At 46.7% G+C, this 19700-nt stretch overlaps 1 protein-coding gene across 1 annotated transcript in view; it reads left to right on the top strand.

Moving 5' to 3' along the window:
- The window catches only part of SCYL1 (SCY1 like pseudokinase 1), a 41580-nt gene that overhangs the window by 12162 nt on the left and 9718 nt on the right, over nt 1-19700 (top strand). Inside the window, 9 exon segments of the mRNA XM_070951220.1 lie at nt 396-551; nt 2528-2686; nt 6810-6917; nt 10015-10128; nt 11190-11345; nt 13206-13394; nt 14831-14906; nt 15655-15843; nt 17736-17866. Of these exon segments, the coding sequence (XP_070807321.1) occupies nt 396-551; nt 2528-2686; nt 6810-6917; nt 10015-10128; nt 11190-11345; nt 13206-13394; nt 14831-14906; nt 15655-15843; nt 17736-17866 (1278 nt within the window).

A 19700-nucleotide genomic window follows, 5' to 3' on the forward strand; every position in this document is an offset into this window, starting at 1 on the left:
CTCTCTCTCTTTCTCTCTCTTTTCTATCTCTCTCTCTTTCTCTCTTCCTCTAGATGTAAAAAGAGTGGGCTGGCATATTAGGAGTAAAAGATAGATGAATACCCAGAAATGGGTTAGACCAGTTTTCTCAACCTTGATAACTTTAAGACTTCAAGTCCACCCATCTTTAAGTTGCCAATGTGGTGAATCAGTGCCCTAAAATGAAGTGTGTTTTGTCTACTCCATAAGGTTGCAAAGTGAAAAAGGCTGCAGGTTGCACAGTTGACATTGGAACTGCTTGAGACATGAACGGTGCCCATCTTGTCTTCCCTCTCCTGCTTCTGGGTAGACTGGCTTTCTGTTGGAAACCACCATCTCCTTCTTCTGACCTATCTGCCTCCTTCCTTCTCTTCCAGATCCCCAAGTCCTTGGTGCCCCATTACTGCGAGCTGGTTTGTGCCAATCCCAAGCTACGACCCAGCCCCTCCAAATTCCTGCAGAATTGCTCTCGGATGGGCGGTTTCATGGACAACAAGTTTGTGGAGACCAACCTCTTTCTGGAGGAGATCCAGGTGAGCGCAGGGGAGCACTGAAGGCTCCTGGCCTGTGTCCAGTTGATTTTATGGCTGTCCATGGGGCTAAAGTGTAGGAAGAAGTCCTGGTTGTGGGTCAAAGAACTTGGTTGAACCCTGGAACATTTGAGATTTCAATCTCCATATCTGGAGGTGTTTTGCCATTCACACATTATTGCAATAAAATACAGGACATTTTTTTACTGATTTTTTTTTTGCTGATCCCTTTTACTAAAATACAACGTGAATGTGCAGATAGATAGATAGATAGATAGATAGATAGATAGATAGATAGATAGATAGAAAGATAGATATAGAGATAGATAAATAGATAGATAGATAGATAGATAGATAGATAGATAGATAGATAGATAGATGATATATAGATATATAAATAGATAGATGATAGATGATAGATAGATAGATAGATAGATAGATAGATAGATAGGTAGGTAGGTAGGTAGGTAGGTAGATAGGCAGACAGACAGACAGACAGATGATAGATAGATAGATAGATAGATAGATAGATAGATAGATAGATAGATAGATAGATACTGGATGTCATAAGGCAGCGTTTCCCATATCTGGTAAAATCACACCAAGTTGTGTAAAAGTCCCATCACATCAGGAGCATTGAAATGGCCTTCAAGATTGCCACATATCCTAAAAAGTATATAAAAATCTCCCAAATTTTCCTACGAAGCCAAGAATCATTGAAATTACCAATGTAATTTGTTGAAAAGTTATAATAGAAATAGCACTTAGACTTATATACTGCTTCATAGTGCTTTGCAGCCCTAAGTGGTTTACAGTGTCAACCTCTTGCCCCCAACAATCCAAGTCCTCATTTTACCGACCTCGGAAGGATGGAAGGCTAAGTCAACCTTGAGCTGGTGAGGATCGAATCCTGGCAGTCAGCAGAGTTAGCTTGTAATACTGCACTCTAACCACTGGGAGGGAGGGAAGGAAGGGAAGGGAAGGGAAGGGAAGGGAAGGGAAGGGAAGGGAAGGGAAGGGAAGGGAAGGAAAGGAAAGGAAAGGAAAGGAAAGGAAAGGAAAGGAAAGGAAAGGAAAGGAAAGGAAAGGAAAGGAAAGGAAAGGAAAGGAAAGGAAAGGAAAGGAAAGGAAAGGAAAGGAAAGGAAAGGAAGATACCACTTAGCACTTAGACTTATATAGTGCTTTACAGTGCTTTACAGCCCTCTCTAAGCAGTTTACAGAGTCAGCCTCTTGCCCCCAACAATCTGGGTCCTCATTTTACTGACCATGGAGGGCTGAGTCAACCTTGAGCTGGTCAGGATCGAACTCCTGGCAGTGGGCAGAGTTAGCCTGCAATCCTGTATTCTACCTACCGTGCCACAATAAAAGACTGTTCAGCGGTATTGTTCTTATAATACACGTTGTCCTTGAGTTATGATTGTTTATCCATTTGACCATTTGAAGTTCCAATGGTGTTGAAGAACGGGACGGACAACTGGTCCCTGAAGTTTGATAAGATTTTTTTGATAAGTAGCTTTGGATAATGAAGGAAAAAAAATAGGGAAGTGTTGTCCGAAAGAAAAATGTTCCTGTACAACAGTGATTTTCAAGCACTGTCACTTTAAGACGTGTGGACTTCAGCTCCCGGAATTCCGTAGCTAGCTATGCACTTAGATGTCCACATGTCTTAAAAGTGGCCAAGTTTAAAAAACACTGCTATAGAATATACAAGCATGAACCATCAACCATTAATCTGTAAAAAGGGTAGCAAATATCCTGACCCCCTTGTTGAGGGCTGGTTAGATCATGGGGTCTTTCCCACTGAGATCTCTGCGGTGGGAATCCTTCTGCAGAACCTGGCTCCAGTTTGGTTGGAGATCTAGTCTGAATGACCCCCCACCTCCCAATGAATTTCATGCCTGCCCCTTCTCCTAGCTGGAAAAGGTGGGTGGGGCAGATTTGAACCCATAACTCTTGGTTATTGCTTTTTTTCCTGCAGATTAAGGAGCCAGCCGAGCGGCAGAAGTTTTTCCAAGAACTCAGTGACAACCTAGATAATTTCCCCGAGGACTTCTGTCGCCACAAGGTCCTTCCCCAATTGCTGATGGCTTTTGAGTTTGGGAGTGCAGGGGCCATCATCCTCACCCCACTCTTTAAGGTAAGCCGCTCTGCGGAACAAGGAAGGAGACATGGATTGTGATGAGCCGGGGCATGGCACAGAGATAACACAAACTGCCCCTTTATTGCTCCAAATTTCCCCAAACGCTCCCACGTTTCTGGCAAGTCCCAGAGCAAAGTGATAACAAACCCCCACGCATACCTCAAGCAGCCTCTAGCTGCAAATAATCCAGCCCAACTCTGTGGGCACCACAGCTGCAAAGCAATAAACCCAGCAGGGCAAATCAAGGAGTTCAGGAAGCCAAGGATCCAGGTAATTAGTCCAGAAGGGCAGAAAGAATGCAAGGACTCTTGGGAAGTCCAAACGTCGGCACTCAACACTTCAGGAATTCAGCGTTTGTTCCCAACAAATGCCCCTCCCCATAGCGTCTCCTTAAGTCTCATTCCCCAGGTGTGCCTTGTGAAGAGGGGCGGGGCGCTCTCCTCCCAAGTAGCCTGCTCAGTCTGTGCTACTCTTGCCTTCTCTCCACTCTCCGTGCTCTTGGATCAGGAGGGGGCGGTCCTTGCCTCAGCTCTGTCTTTCTTCGTCATCCTGACTCTGTTCCTCCCTGCCTACAAACTGTCCTAATCTTGAAAGACCCTGGCCTGACTGGCCCTGCCCTTCCCCATTTTCCTCTGAAGCCAACAAAGCCCATCCCTCCATCTCTGTGAGCTCAGGTTCCAGCTGGTCTCCCCCACCCCACCCCACCCCGATTCATGCTCCTACGGGGCTTGGGAAAAAAACCCAGAACAGATTCCCCAAAAGTTGGAGAAGGATGGAGATTGTGGCTCAGGGTTCTGAGGCTTTCTTCATTTCCATTAAACGTGGCACACTTGTTGCGTGTCTGCTTGTTTCTGCTCTTTGCGATTGTGATGACATGCAGACAACAACACATAGGAATGCCTGCTCTTTGTGCTCCAATCAATGTATCCTTTTTTTTTTTAAAAAAAATGATTTTCTATTAAATACATTTCTTAGTGCTTATTAAACGTCGGGTAGTCCAGATATTTAATTTGTTTAACAATACAAATTTTTTTGGTTTTTGTAAAACAAGTTTTATTAAATTTTTCTTTTACATACAGAGTGTTCATAATCTTATTCACAACTTATTCATCTTGTAACATAGTTATATATTGATTTTTATCGTCTATTCCAATCTTCCTTTTTGTTTTTTCCAAATACAATTTACATATTTCAGTTTCAGCCAAAATATTCTTTTTCCCTACTTCTTTATTTTATCTTAATCTCTTCTTAATACATAATGTATAAACAATATCACCATCTGCCCTCCAACTCCTAGTTTCTTAGCATAACATCAATTAATTATCTTATTTATCCATTTATAAAATACATTTCTCAGAATCCCCATCACACTTTTTGTCTATAAACAATGCGCTTCATTGTATTCAATTCTTACATTGAAGCCCTTTAACTTAATTAACCTTCCACATCTTATCTTAATCTCTTCTTAGTACATAATAAGCACTATCCGCCCTTAATTCCTGATTTCTTACTAGAGCATCAATTAATTATTTTATTTCATCATTTTCCACATATTATTTCAAAGTCCTCATCACACTTTTTTACATTTCAATTTTATCTCTTGATTTCAGTTATTTTCATAATTGAACCAAATTGCCACTTCATATTTCATCTGCTGTTCTGTTTTACAATAAACAATATACATCATCATATTCGCTTCTTACATTCACAATTAGCTGACAGCTAATATTAATACAGTTCCCTTAGATCTACTAATATATACCTTATTTCCCTTCCTCCTTTCCACTATTCTTCCCCTTTTAACCATTTTCTCTTGGTCTCTCCAAAATTCTACTTCCACAGGGTGATGTCTCTGCTTTATAGTATGGTGTATGATTTGCCATAGCTTTCCTCCCCAGGAGCAAGCGTCTTTTAATTTCTTGACTGCAGTCCCCATCTGCGGTGATCTTGGAGCCCAGGAAAATAAAAAATTAAACTATTCATTAAACTAGACATACCTAATTGTGAGCCGCCCTGAGTCTTCGGAGAGGGGCGGCATATAAATTGAATTAAATTGAAAATTGAAAATTAAATTAATTTCAGCAGCCATTCTTCATCTGTTTTATTATTTATTTATTTATTTATTTATTTATTTATTTATTTATTTATTTAATTTGTATACCGCCCTTCTCCAACAGGACTCAGGGCGGTGAACAGCCATGGTAAAACATAACATATAAAATTTAAAAGCAGTTTAAAAAACATTAAATAATTTTGGCTATCCATTTAAAACAACCCGGATTAAAACCAATTACAAATTAAAACCGAAGGGATGGGATCAAGCCAGCCCGGCTAGGTGAAAAAGATGTGTTTTCAGGGCCCGACAAAAAGTCCGGAGGTCTGGTATCGGGCGTATCTCTGGGGTAGGTCGTTCCAGAGGGCAGGTGCCGCCACAGAGAAGGCTCTCCCCCTGGGGGTCGCCAGCCGACATTGTCTGGCTGACGGCACCCTGAGGAGTCCCTCTCTGTGGGAGCGTACTGGCCGGTGGGAGGCTATTGGTGGCAGAAGGCGGTCTCGTAAATACCCCGGCCCTAAGCCATGGAGCTCTTTAAAGGTGGTCACCAACACCTTGAAGCGCACCCGGAAGACCACAGGAAGCCAGTGCAGCTCGCGCAGGAGAGGTGTTATATGTGAGCGCCCCGTCGCTCCCATAATCCCCCGCACGGCCGCATTCTGGACCAACTGGAGCCTCTGGGTGCACCCCAAGGGGAGCCCCATGTAGAGAGCATTGCAGTAGTCCAGACGGGAAGTGATGAGTGCTTGAGTGACCGTGCGTAGGGAGTCCCGATCTAGAAAGGGACGCAACTGGCGAATCAGGCGAACCTGATAAAAAGCCCCCCTGACCACGGCCGTCATATGCTCTTCTAAAGACAGCCGTGTATCCAGGAGGACGCCCAAGTTGTGAGCCCTTTCCGTAGGGGCCAATGATTCCCCCCCAATAAACCAGCGATGGCATCAACTGGCTATATCGGGACGTCGGAAGCCACACCACTTCATATTTCATCTGCTGTTCATTTTACAATGCACAACATACATCATCATATTTGCTTTTTACATTCACAGTTACTAATATTAATACAGTTCCCTTAGATCTACTGATATATACCTTATTTCCCTTCCTCTTTTCCACTATTCTTCCCCTTTTAACCGTTTTCTCTTGGTCTCTCCAGAATTCCACTTCTTAATCATTTTCTCCCTACATCCCATTCTCTTATCTTCTTCTTTTTTTATATATATATATATTTATTATATCTTTTCTCCTGAATCCTTTCTCTAACTTTTCTCTAACTCTAACTCGCATAATTCGCCCCCAGTTTTTAATTAATCTTCTTAAAAACTTCCAGTGTTGGAGCATTCACAACTTCTGGAGGCCAGTTTTTCCACTTATTAATTGTCCTCACTGTCAGGAAATTTCTCCTTAGTTCTAAGTTGCTTCTCTCCTTGATTAGTTTCCACCCGTTGCTTCTTCTTCTACCCTCAGGTGCTTTGGAGAATAGTTTGACTCCCTCTTCTTTGTGGCAGCCCCTCAAATATTGGAAGAGTGCTATCATGTCTCTCCTGGTCCTTCTCTTCACTAGACTAGCCAGGCCCAGTTCCTGCAACCGTTCATCGTATGTTTTAGCCTCCAGTCCCCTCATCATTTTTGTTGCTCTTCTCTGCACTCTTTCCAGAGTCTCAACATCTTTTTTACATCGTGGCGACCAAAACTGAATGCAGAATTCCAAGTGTGGCCTTACCAAGGCCTTGTAAAGTGGTATTAACCCTTCATGTGATGTTGATTCTATCCCTCTGTTTATGCAGCCTAGAAATAACAAGTAAACAATAACAAATAAAATAACAAGATATGCACACATGAAGTAGGCCTTGCTTAATTTGGGCAAGATCTGCTTCATTTGTACATTTGCAGATATCTTCTATTTTAATTTTTTTAATTTTTATGTCATGTAGCACGACTTTCTTTCATTGTGATGCTTCTGACCCAATTAACCTGTTGTGTATATTCAAGATGCTTAATTAGAAATCCTCCCTCCCTCCCTCTCTCTCTCTTTTCTTCCTCTGCTTTTCTTTCCCCCTTTTCCAGGTGGGGAAATTTTTGAACAGCCAGGAATACCAGCAAAAAATCATCCCTGTAATTGTGAAGATGTTCTCTTCCCCGGATCGGGCCATGAGGATCCGTTTGCTGCAACAGGTTAGCCGGCATCCAAATTACAAAGAGTTGCATTTGGGGTTGTGTATTTGTTAAGAGAAAGGACATTGTTGTGTCCTTGGCTCTTTCTTTTAAATAGAGTCATAGATGATTTTTTTTTTTTTAATTGATTTATATGCCGCCCTTCTCCGGAGACTCAGGGCGGCTTACAATGCGTTAATAATAATAATAATAATAATTTTATTTATACCGCCCTTCTCCCGAAGGACTCAGGGCAGTGTACAGCCTATTTAAAAACACAGACAAAACAACAATATAAAATTTAAAATAATTAAATAAGTGGCTCAGATTTAAAACCCCAATAAATTTAAATACCCCAATTTAAAACTATTGTGTTGATAGTCCGGCCTGGCGGAACAACAGGGTCTTCAATGCGCAGCGAAACACCCGGAGGTCGGAGATCTTACGAATTTCCGGGGGCAGTTCGTTCCACAGGGCTGGGGCTCCCACAGAGAAGGCCCTCCCCCTGGGTGTCGCCAGCCGACATAACTTGGCTGATGGCACCCTGAGGAGACCCTCTCTGTGGGAACAGACTGGTCGGTGGGAGGCTATTGGTGGCAGAAGACGGTCTCGGAGGTACCCGGGTCCTATGCCATGGAGCGCTTTAAAGGTGGTAACCAACACCTTGAATCGCACCCGGAAGACCACTGGGAGCCAGTGCAGCTCGCGCAGGAGGGGTGTCACATGGGCATAACGGGTTGCTCCCATAACCACCCGCGTGGCCGCATTCTGGACCAGTTGGAGCCTCCGAGTGCTCTTCAAGGGGAGCCCCATGTAGAGAGCATTACAATAGTCCAACCGGGAAGTAACAAGGGCGTGAGTGACCGTGCGCAGGGCGTCCCGATCCAGAAAGGGCTGCAACTGGCGAATCAGGCGAACCTGATAAAAGGCCCCCCTGGCCACGGCCGTCATGTGCTCTTCTAAAGACAGCCGCGCGTCCAGGAGAACACCCAGATTGCGAGCCCTCTCCGTGGGGGGCAAAGATTCACCCCCAATAGTCAGCGATGGCACCTGCTGACTATATCGGGGCGCCGGAAGCCACAGCCACTCGGTCTTGGAGGGGTTGAGTCTGAGCCTGTTCCTCCCCATCCAGACCCGCATGGCCTCCAGGCAGCGAGACATCACATCAAGGGCATCGTTGGAGTGATCTAGGGTGGAAATGTACAGCTGAATATCATCAGCGTACAGATGGCACTTCACCCCAAAACCACGGATGATCTCACCCAGCGGCTTCACATAAATGTTGAACAGGAGGGGCGAGAGGACCGACCCTTGCGGCACTCCCCATACGAGACGCCTCGAGGTCGACCTCTGTCCCCCTGCCAACACGAACTGCGAGCGGTCGGAGAGGAAGGAGGAGAACCACCGCAAAACGGTGCCCCCTATTCCTAACCCCCTCAACCGCTGCAGCATGATACCATGGTCGATGGTATCAAAAGGCGCTGAGAGATCTAACAGGACTAGGACAGAGGAGCAACCCCTGTCCCGAGCCCTCCAGAGATCATCCACCAACGCGACCAATGCTGTTTCTGTGCTGTACCCCTGCCTGAAGCCCGACTGGTACTGGTCTAGATAGATAGCTTCATCCAGGTGCCGGGGAAGTTGTCGTGCCACCACGCTCTCAACAACCTTCGCCACAAAACGAAGGTTCGAGACTGGACGATAGTTGGCTAATTCAGCCGGGTCTAGGGAAGGCTTCTTGAGGAGGGGCCTCACCACCACCTCTTTCAAGGCAGCAGGAAAGGCACCCTCACCCAAAGAAGCACTTATAATCCCCTGGAGCCAGCCTCGTGTAACCTCCCGGGAGGCCAGTACCAACCAGGAGGGACACGGGTCCAATAAACACGTGGCGGCACTAATCTTACCCAGAACCCTGTCCTCGGGAGTCACAGGATCAAACTCCTCCCAGATAACATTCTCAAGACCTGCCCCGGTCTCCTCCCGTGGACTCATCCAATCGGAGTCCAAGCCATCCCGAATCCGAGCGACTTTATCGTGCAGGAATTGCACAAAATCCTCAGCACGACCCTGCAAGGGATCTTCCTGCACTCCCCCCCGAAGAAGGGAGTGGGTCACCCTAAACAGGGCGGCTGGGCGGTTCTCTGCAGATGCGATAAGAGCGGAGAAATGGTTAGATTTCACCGCTTTTATCGCCACTAGGTAGGTCTTGATATAAGACCTCACCTGTGTCCGGTCGGAATCGGATTGACTAGTCCTCCAAATGCTCTGTAGGCGTCTTTTCCGACACTTCATCCCTCTCAGCTCCTCAGAGAACCAAGGAGCCAATTGAGATCGGCATCGGGTCAGAGGCCGCAAAGGCACGTTAAGCAATAGCCTTCATACTTTTGTATATATTTATACAAAGTCAGCTTATTGCCCCCACAAACTGGGTCCTCAATTTACCTACCTTAGAAAGGATGGAAGGCTGAGTCAACCTTGAGCCTGGTGAGATTCGAACTTACAGTAATTGCAGACAGCTGGTGTTAATCACAATGATTTTAGTCTGCTGAGCTACCAGACCCGTATTTAAGCGATTGAAATCAGTGGGCTTCAAAGAGAAAACATCTGCTGTGAACTCTGTGTAGGCATGAGGAAGGGCATCCGGTCAGTAAATGCTCAGTCCCATTCAGTTGCCCCGACTCTATCCCGAATTAAGGGATTAACAGCAGAGTTCCCCAACCTTCCCGGGTTGGTGTCCCGGAGTTGGGAGGGGGAGAGGGGATGGTTTAGTGGGAGGAGTAGACACAGCACCTGTTGCTTGCGTGAGTGAGTACCTGAACGCCTGCGATGCTCGCACGACGGGGGCCAGCCATTCATGCAGCCCGGTTGCGAATAGGCCATGGCTCACAGGTTGGGACATTAAAAAAAAGTAATAAAGGCAGGATACTAATAAGTCAAAAAATAAATTGCGTGAATGCAGCCTCTGGAGTTAGCGCATGTTTTTAGTGCAAACCTCGGTCTATTCGGTATGTTTGTGCGGACCTGGCCCCTTCGTGCCTGGTGCAACTCAGGGAGAGAAATTGCGGTGGCTCAATTTTGTGCCTCAGGCACCAACTGATTGCCGGTGTTTCCCCTCCAGATGGAGCACTTCATTCAGTATCTGAACGAGCCCACGGTCAACACCCAGATCTTCCCCCACGTGGTCCACGGTTTCCTGGACACCAATCCAGCCATTCGGGAGCAGACGGTGAAGGTGAGGCGGAGGTGATAACCAAAGGATGTGAGAAAGGCCTTGGAAGGCGGGATGAAAAACACACTGCCAGATAAGAGACAGCTTCACCCTCAGCTGCATAACGGGTGGAGAAAGAGAATCTGGAGGGACTTTCCCAGGTTTTTCAGACTAAAAGTGACAGACTTATACTTTCAGACTTGCAAAATTCTGGTTAATGTAACTTTACAGCCAAGTAAGGGATGCGGTGGCTTAGTGGCTAAGAAGCTGAGCTTGTCGATCGAAAGGTCGGCAGTTCAGCGGTTCGAATCCCTAGTGTGTTGCGTAACGGGGTGAGCTCCCGTGACTTGTCCCAGCTTCTGCCAACCTAGCAGTTCGAAAGCATGTAAAAAAAATGCAAGTAAAAAAATAGGGACCATCTTTGGTGGGAAGGTAAGAGCGTTCCGTGCGCCTTTGGCGTTGAGTCATGCCGGCCACATGACCCCGGAGACGTCTTTGGACAGCGCTGGCTCTTCGGCTTTGAAATGGAGATGAGCACCCCCCCCCCAGAGTTGGGAACGATTAGCACATAGGTGCGAGGGGAACCTTTACCTTTACCTTACAGCCAAGTAGAATTAGCTCATCCAGTTGGATTTCCTGACTCAGAAGACTGACAGATGTGAAGGGCAAGTTCTCTACCTCATGGGGGGGGATCACCGAGCCCCTGACGCCCCTCCCTGCTGAGTGGGATAAGCAAACTTTCATCTGTTGGGAGTCACAACAGGCGCATTTTTGGGGAGGGGGACCCTCTTACATCATAATGGGGGAAATGGAAGTGGGAGGGAGGAGGAGCCCAATGCTGAAGTGAGTGAGGTCATCTATACTTTCCCCTCTGAACCTTTTTTTTGGCTGGAAAAAAGACCACAAAGTGATCCCAGTGTCACTGTCCCTTAATGTCCACTCTCTGCCCAGGGAGTGACCGGGCTCTTTCCCCCAAGCTATCCCCACCTCCAAGCATCCTCGCCCTGAGGCTTGTTCTTCCTGCCCTTGCTTCCCGGCCCTACGGCCTCTCGCTAAGGGGCTCCTGTTTTGTGTCTCTCCCACAGTCCATGCTGCTCCTGGCTCCCAAGTTGAACGAGGCCAACCTGAACGTGGAACTCATGAAGCACTTCGCTCGCCTCCAGGCCCGCGACGACCAGGGCCCCATTCGCTGCAACACCACCGTGTGCCTGGGCAAGATTGGGCCATACCTCAGTGCCAGCGTGAGTGGGCATGGCTTCAAGGAAGCAGAGGGGGGCTTTCAGACCAGGAGGTGGGAAGCTGAGAAGCTTTAGAGCAGGGATGTCCAACCGTGGCCATTTTAAGACCTGTGGACTTCAACTCCCAGAATTCTGGGAGTTGAAGTCTAGAAGTCTTCAAGTAGCCAAGGCTGGCTAGGGAATTCTGGGATTTGAAGTCCAGAAGTCTTCAAGTAGCCAAGGTTGGACATGCTTGTGTTTTAGAGAGATTGGCTGTGGGAATTAGGATGTGGGAAACTGGACACAGGATCACAGACAGGAAGTCCTCGACTTATGACCACAAACAGAGACTGGAAAATTTGTTGCAGTGCTTAAATAAGGCATTGCAGGATTGCCCCTGATTTTGCAAACTTCTTTTTGCCATGGTTGTTAAATGAACCTCTATGGTCATTGAGTGGAGCACAGTGGTCATTGAGTCAGCTATCACATGATCGCGACTTGGGAAGTTCCCTGCTGGCTTCCCCAGTGACCTAGCCAGTGATGACGTGAATTCTGGACACTGCGGAGTTGTACATCCATCCTGGGTACCAGCCGCTGTGGCTTTAGCGCAGTGATGCTCGATTGGTTGTAAGTGTGAGGACCAGACATCAGTTCCCGTTTTTCATTGCCGTTCTAATTTTGAAAGGTCACTAAAGGACTGGTCATAGTTTGAGAATCACCTGTAATATGTGAATGATCAATGGTTTAAATATGAATTAAGATTAGAATCGTGAAACGGGAAAAGGACCTTAGAGGTCATTTAGTTCCCCGCTTAGTGCAATGCATCTTGTGCGCCACAGTTCTTTGTACCAGGGTTTTAAGCCTTGAATGATGGGCTTGCTGATATACAGGTAGTCCTTGAACTACGACCACAACTGAGCCCACCATTTCTGTTGCTTAGCGAGATGGTCGTTAAGTGAGTTTTACCAACCTTTCTTGCCACCGTTTCTAAGTGAATCACTGCAGTTGTTAAATTAGTAACACGGTTGTTAAGCGAATCTCTATTCTCCCCCGTTGAGTTGGCTGGTCAGATGGTCGCAAAAGGGGATCCCGTGACCCCGGGGACACGGTGACCGTCATAAATAGGAGACAGTTGCCAAGCCTCTGAATTTTGATGAGGTGACCAGGGAGAGGCTGCAAAGGTTTGTAACTCTGAAAAAATGGTCCCAAGCCATTTTTTTCTCAGCGCCGTTGCAACTTTGGACGGTCACTCAATGAACTGTTGTAAGTCGAGGACTACCTGTGTCAAATACCTGTGTTAAGTAATTTGCAGCGCAACCCTTGAGTAGCGAGGGTGTGCACATGAAAGCGATTGAGAGTAGTTACGAAATAACACAGCCAACACACAGATACACTGAGTTGTGTTTACTTTCAGGAAATAGTAATAAGGCACAGTCCAATAAACAGTCCAGGTCATACACAGATAAAGCAGTAGATAGTAAAACAATAGTCCAGGGATAATCCAATAACAGAGTCTTCTTACCAGTCGTCGTAGTCATACACAGTTATCAGTTCTTCTGTATTTGCAAACAGTAGCAAAAAGCAGTAAAGAGCAGTCACGATCAGCAAAGAGAAACAAACCATGTTTCTAGCTCCCTCTTAAGGACATTGGCTACAGAGCTAACCAATCAGGACACAGTATGATGCAATACAGCAGCACAGCAGTCTTTACAATGATGGTTTATATGTTGCCAACCCAACAAGTTAGGTCAAATCATTTCCTAACAAGAAGGCACTTTGGGGGCGAAAGAGGCAGCCTGGGCCAGAATCCTGAGTCCCCTTTTTTTTGCTGCGATTTCTTATTACAGGTGAGCTCAAGTTGTTTGCTGGGTGTTCTCTTTACAGACGAGGCAGAACGTGCTTATCTCGGCCTTCAGTCGGGCCACCAAGGACCCCTTTGCCCCCTCGCGGGCAGCCGGGGTCCTGGGCTTCGCCGCCACCCACAATTTCTTCTCCATCAAAGAGTGCGCCTTCAAAATCCTGCCAGTGCTCTGCACCTTGACGGTGGACCCCGAAAAAACTGTCCGGGACCAGGTGAGGGGTGGGGTGGAGGGTGGGGTGGTTGGGGGCCAAACTCCCCTCGGAGGTCTCTGAAGGGTGGGCAGAGAATTGAGTCCACGGGAGGAAGCAAATCCAGTTGAGGGATCCGTGGGGCTCTCTGAGCTTGCTTGTTTTCTGTGGACGTTTCATGACCAAACTAGGGAACATCATCAGGGCTAGTAAGGAGTGGTGTTTGCTGTTAAGTTACTCCTTACTAGCACTGATGAAGTTCCCTAGGTTGGTAAGGAAACGTCTGCAAGAAAATAAGCAAGTTCAGAGAGCACCAAGGACCCCACAGTTCTCTTCCTCCTCTCCTCCTCCTCCTCCTCTTCTCTGCACACCCCACTCCCTTCTAACACTGATGATGTAACCTAGGTTGGTCAGGAAATGTCTGCAAGAAAACAAGCAAGCTCAGAGAGCCCCAAGGACCCCACAGTTCTCTTCCTCCTCCTCCTCTTCTCCCTCTTATCTGCACACCCCACTCCCTTCTAGCACTGATGATGTTACCTAGGTTGGGAGTAAGACGTCTGCATGAAAACAAGCAAGGTCGGAGAGCAGCAAGGACCCCACAGTCTTCTTCCTCTTCCTCCTCCTCTCCCTCCTCCTCCTCCTTCTCTTCCTCCTCCTCCTCTGCACACCCCACTCCCTTCTAGCACTGATGATGTAACCTAGGTTGGGAGTGAGACGTCTGCATGAAAACAAGCAAGCTCAGAGAGCAGCAAGGACCCCACAGTCTTCTTCCTCCTCCTCTCTGCGCACCCCACTCCCTTCTAGCACTGATGATGTAACCTAGGTTGGGAGTAAGACGTCTGCATGAAAACAAGCAAGCTCAGAGAGCACCAAGGACCCCTCCTTTCAACCCTGAGCTACGAATATTCTCCTTTATTGGCAGATCCAGTTCCCCCAGTCACTTGCTCCGTCCTTGCCTCATGCTGCACAGGTGCACGCCTGTAGGGCAGGTGCTTTGCCACCAGGTGAACCTCTGCCCTACAGGTGTGCCCTTGAGCGATCCGAGGGAAGGACGCCAGGAAAAGGATGCCCAGAGTTACTGAGAAGGTGGAATATGAATTTAATAAATGAAAAATAAAATAAAAATGCAGGCATCTTTCGGTGCATTGGAGCCACAAATGAAAGGGGAGGCTCTTCTAACAGAGGGAATCCTCGACTTACGACCAGAATTAGGACTGGATCGTCCGTTGCTAAGCAATGGGGTTGCTAATGCCCGAGGCCTGGTTTTATGACCTTAAGTGAATCCGGCTTCTTCCGCATTGACTTTGATTTTTGGAACGGTCACAAGTGGCTTTTTCAGTGCCGTTGCAACTTTGAACGGTCACTAAACGAGTCGAGGACTACCTATAGTTTGTAGCGCCACGGGGAAGCTTGTGATTGTGTCTCTTTTGTGTCTCTCTCTCTTCGCTCTTTTTCGTCAGGCCTTCAAAGCCATTCGCAGTTTCATGACAAAACTGGAGACGGTTTCAGAAGATCCGGATCAGCTCTCGGAGCTTGGTGAGACCATCCTGACAACTCAATAGGTGCCGAGGAGTTGGGTTTGGACGCCGGGCCTGGTGGTTTGTCTAAAGCAGGGTGGGCAACTGGCGGCCGAGGATTGTGTGCCCGGCTTGGCCCACGTTGCAAACCCCACCCACCTCTTTCCTGCTTTGAGCTCTGGCCACGCCTCCTGCTTAGAATGCGAGGCCCTGCCCAATATATTTGGGCCGTGTGGATTTGGTTCGCTGGAATCATAGAGTTCTAGGGCTGGAAGGAACCTTGGCCGTGTGGATTTGGTTCGCTGGAATCATAGAGTTCTAGGGCTGGAAGGAACCTTGTGGGGGGGGGGGGTGTCTTCAACGCTGGCTAGGGAATTCTGGAGATTGAAGTCCACACGTCTTAAAGTTGCCATGTTTGCAGAGCCCTGTAATCTAGTAGGAGACTCCCAGTGTCAGGCCTGTCCCAACTTGGACTAGGGAAGAAACACCCTCGACTCCCATTTGCAGCGAAAGGTATACTTTTACTAAAGCTAATTGGTCACAGCGTAGGAAAGCCAGATCGGAAGATTCCCACATAAACCCAGGTTAAGAAGAGACTAGACAACCCTTGGTCTCCCTGAGCAGGGGGTTGGACTAGAAGACCTCAAAGGTCCCTCCCGACTCTTGTTACCCTGTTAGTCCAACCCACGGCTCAAAAAGCACTTCCTGGCATTGCAACGGTGTGACTTGAACCCAGGACCCTGCCCTTTCTCTCTGTCTCTCTTTAGAAAAAGATGTCCAGGCTGCTTCTATCAGTCCCGGGGTGGGCTCAGCCGCCAGTTGGGCTGGCTGGGCTGTGACGGGGGTCTCGTCGCTGACGTCAAAGCTGATCCGGACAAACGCTGGAACGACGCCGGGAGCAGAACAGGCGGCCGAGGACGCCCCCGTCAAGAAGCCGTCGGAGGCCCCCAAATCAGGTCAGAGGGGCTGCCAAGCCCACCCTGGGGAGCCTACCAATTTATCCCGGCTTTGAATGCTGAGGAGGCCTCAGGAAGCCTGCCTCGTCTGTGTGAACGGGGCCAATTTTGCAATACAGGGATAACCGCTTCGTTTAGTGACCATTCAGAGTTACAACCGGATTGAAAAGAAGTGACTCGTGGCCACTTTCCACAGAATTACGGCCATTGCAGCAGCATCCCCGTGGTCACGTGATCAGAATTTGGGCGCTGGGCAACTGGTATTTATGACGGCCGCAATGTCCCGGGGTCACGTGATCCCTTTTGGCAACCTTCTAACGAGCAAAGTCAACGGGGAAGCCAGGTTCACTTCATAACCATGTCACTGACTTAACAATGGCAGTGTTTCACTTAACAACCGTGGAAAGAGAGGTTCGTAAAATGGGGTTAATTCCCTTAACAACTTGTCCTTGCTTAGCAGTGCAAATTTTGGCTCAATTGGCAAATTGTGGTCATAAGTTGAGGACTGCCTGTATATTTAAAAACATTTTATGTATCATCTCTCTGTCTCTCTGTCTGCCTGTATCTACCTACTTACCTTACTTACCTACCAACCAACCTACATCTATATCTGCCTGCCTGCCACTGTCTGTCTGTCTGTCTGTCTCTGTCTGTCTGTCTGTCTATCTATTATCCATCATCTCTCCCTCATCCATCCATCCATCTATCTATCTATGTATCTATCTATCTATCATCTATCATCTATCTTATCTATCTATCTATCTATCTATCTATCTATCTATCTATCTATCTATCTACTATTATCCATTATCTCTCCCTCATCCATCTATCTATCTTTCTTTCTATCTATCTATCTATCTATCTATCTATCTATCTATCTATCTATCTATCTATCTATCTATCTTTCTATTATCCATCATCTCTCCCTCATCCATCTATCTATCTATCTATCTATCTATCTATCTATCTATCTATCTATCTATCTCTATCATCTATCATCTATCTATCTATCTTTCTATTATCCATCATCTCTCCCTCATCCATCCATCCATCCATATCTATCTATCTATCTATCTATCTATCTATCTCTATCATCTATCATCTATCTATCTATCTTTCTATTATCCATCATCTCTCCCTCATCCATCCATCCATCCATCCATCCATCCATCTATGTATGTATCTATCTATCTATCTATCTATCTATCTATCTATCTATCTATCTATCTATCTATCTATCTCTATTATCTATCATCTATCATCTATCATCTATCTATCTATCTTTCTATTATCCATCATCTCTCCCTCATCCATCCATCTATCTATGTATCTATGTATCTATCTATATCTATCTATCTATCTATCTATCTATCTATCTATCTATCTATCTATCTATCTATCTCTATCATCTATCATCTATCATCTATCTATCTTTCTATTATCCATCATCTCTCCCTCATCCATCCATCTATCTATGTATCTATGTATCTATGTATCTATCTATCTATCTATCTATCTATCTATCTATCTATCTATCTATCCATCTATCTGTCTTTCTATTATCCATCATCTCTCCCTCATCCATCTATCTATGTATCTATCTATCTATCTATGTATCTATCTATCTATGTATCTATCTATCTATGTATCTATGTATCTATGTATCTATCTATCTATCTATCTATCTATCTATCTATCTATCTATCTATCTTTCTATTATCCATCATCTCTCTCTCATCCATCTGTCTGTCTGTCTGTCTACCTACCTACCTATCTATTTATCTATCTATCTAACAACCTACCTACCTGTATCTAAAACATTTATCATCTATATATTTGTCTGTCTATCTCTCTACTTACTAGTATCTCTTGATCTCCCTGTGTATCTCTAGGTCCCGGCCCCCCTCCTGCTTCCGAGGGAGCAGCCCCCAGCCCCTCCAGCGGGTGGGAGGTGGAGGAGGAGGTGGGGGAAGAGGAGAGTGCGGCCGACCAATGGGATGATGAAGACTGGAGCAGCTTGGAGGTAAAAGGTCACGGTGGGGCTGGGGTGGGGAGGCAGCTTAAAATGCCTCTTGGTCAGGGAGCTGAAGAGCTGAGATGGATCAGAGATGCTAAATTGCCACAATTCATTGGCTGACATTCCTCGACTTACAGCCATTTGTTTAGTGAGCGTTTGAAGTTATAAAAGCACTGAAAAAAAGTGACTTATGGCCATTTTTCCCACTTAGTGACCGTTGAATGCAGGCAGGTGGCAACTGGCATGTATTTATGACGGTTGCCTCGTCCCCCTGATTATCATTTGTATCCTTCCTAACCAGCTTCTCACCAGCAAAGCCAATGGGTGATGCTGGATTTGCTTAATGACCATGTGATTCACTTAAGAACTGCAGTGATTTGCTTAACAAGTATGGCAGTAAATCAGATCTGGTCACATGATCACCTTCTTTTACAACCATCATGACTGTCATGGGTAGACTCCCTAACGGTCATAAGGGGAGGTCTATCTGTGAATATGTTCTATTAATAAATTAATGGATGATAAATAGATGGGAGAGAGAGAGAGAGAGATGATAGAAGATAGATACATAGATACATAGGTAGATTCATAGATAGATGATAGATGGATGGATAGATAGATAGATAGATAGATAGATAGATGATAGATAGATACATAGGTAGATTCATAGATAGGTAGATGATAGATGGATAGGTAGATAGGTAGATACATACATAGATACATAATTAATTAATTAATTAATTATATTTATATACCGCCCTTCTCCCGAAGGACTCAGGGCGGTGAACAGCCAAGATAAAATACATAAATATAAAAGTTAAAAACAATTTAAAACCAGATTAAATACTTTGGCCCACAATTAAAAACATCCCATTAAAATCCAATTTAAAATTTAAAACCGTTAAAATTAGGCTAGCCCTGCTTGCTGGAGTAACGAAGTCTTCAAGGCACGGCAGAAGGTGCGTAAGTCCGGGATCCTCCGTACCTCCGGGGGCAGCTCGTTCCAGAGGGCAGGTGCCCCCACTGAGAAGGCTCTTCCCTGGGGGGGGGGTCGCCAGTTGACATTGTCTGACCGACAGTACCCCGAGGAGCCCCGCCCTGTGGGAGCGTACTGGCCGGTGGGAGGCTGTCAGTAGCAGAAGGCGGTCCCGTAAGTACCCAGGTCCTAAGCCATGGAGCACTTTAAAGATGTTAATCAACACCCGGAAGACCACTGGGAGCCAATGCAGCTCGCGCAGGAGAGGTGTTACATGGGAGCACCCCGCCGCTCCCATAATCACCTGTGCGGCTGCATTTTGGACCAGCTGGAGCCTCCAGATGCTCTTCAAGGGGAGCCCCATGTAGAGAGCATTGCAGTAGTCCAGTCGGGAAGTGACGAGGGCATGAGTGACCGTGCGCAGGGAGTCCCGATCCAGAAAGGGACGCAACTGGCAAATCAGGCGAACGTGATAAAAAGCCCCCCTGGCCACGGCCATCGTATTCTCTTCTAAAGATAGCCACGCATCCAGGAGGACACCCAAGTTGCGAGCCCTCTCCGTGGGGGCCAATGACTTGCCCCCAATAGCCAGCAATGACACCAGCTGGCTATATCGGGACCCCGGGAGCCACAGCCACTCAGTCTTGGAGGGGTTGAGTCGGAGCCTGTTTCTCCCCATCCAGACCCGCACGGCCTCCAGGCACCGGGACATCACGTCAAGGGCATCGTTGGGGTGGTTTGGGGTGGAGATGTACAGCTGAGTATCATCAGCGTATTGATGGAACTGCACCCCAAAACTACAGATGATCTCACCCAGCGGCTTCACATAAATGTTGAACAGAAGGGGCGAGAGGACCGACCCCT

This window comes from Pituophis catenifer, unplaced genomic scaffold (assembly GCF_029215685.1).
Source record: "Pituophis catenifer annectens isolate HBS135680 unplaced genomic scaffold, rPitCat1.0.hap2 SCAF_10, whole genome shotgun sequence".
In the NCBI taxonomy this organism is placed as follows: Eukaryota; Metazoa; Chordata; class Lepidosauria; order Squamata; family Colubridae; genus Pituophis; species Pituophis catenifer.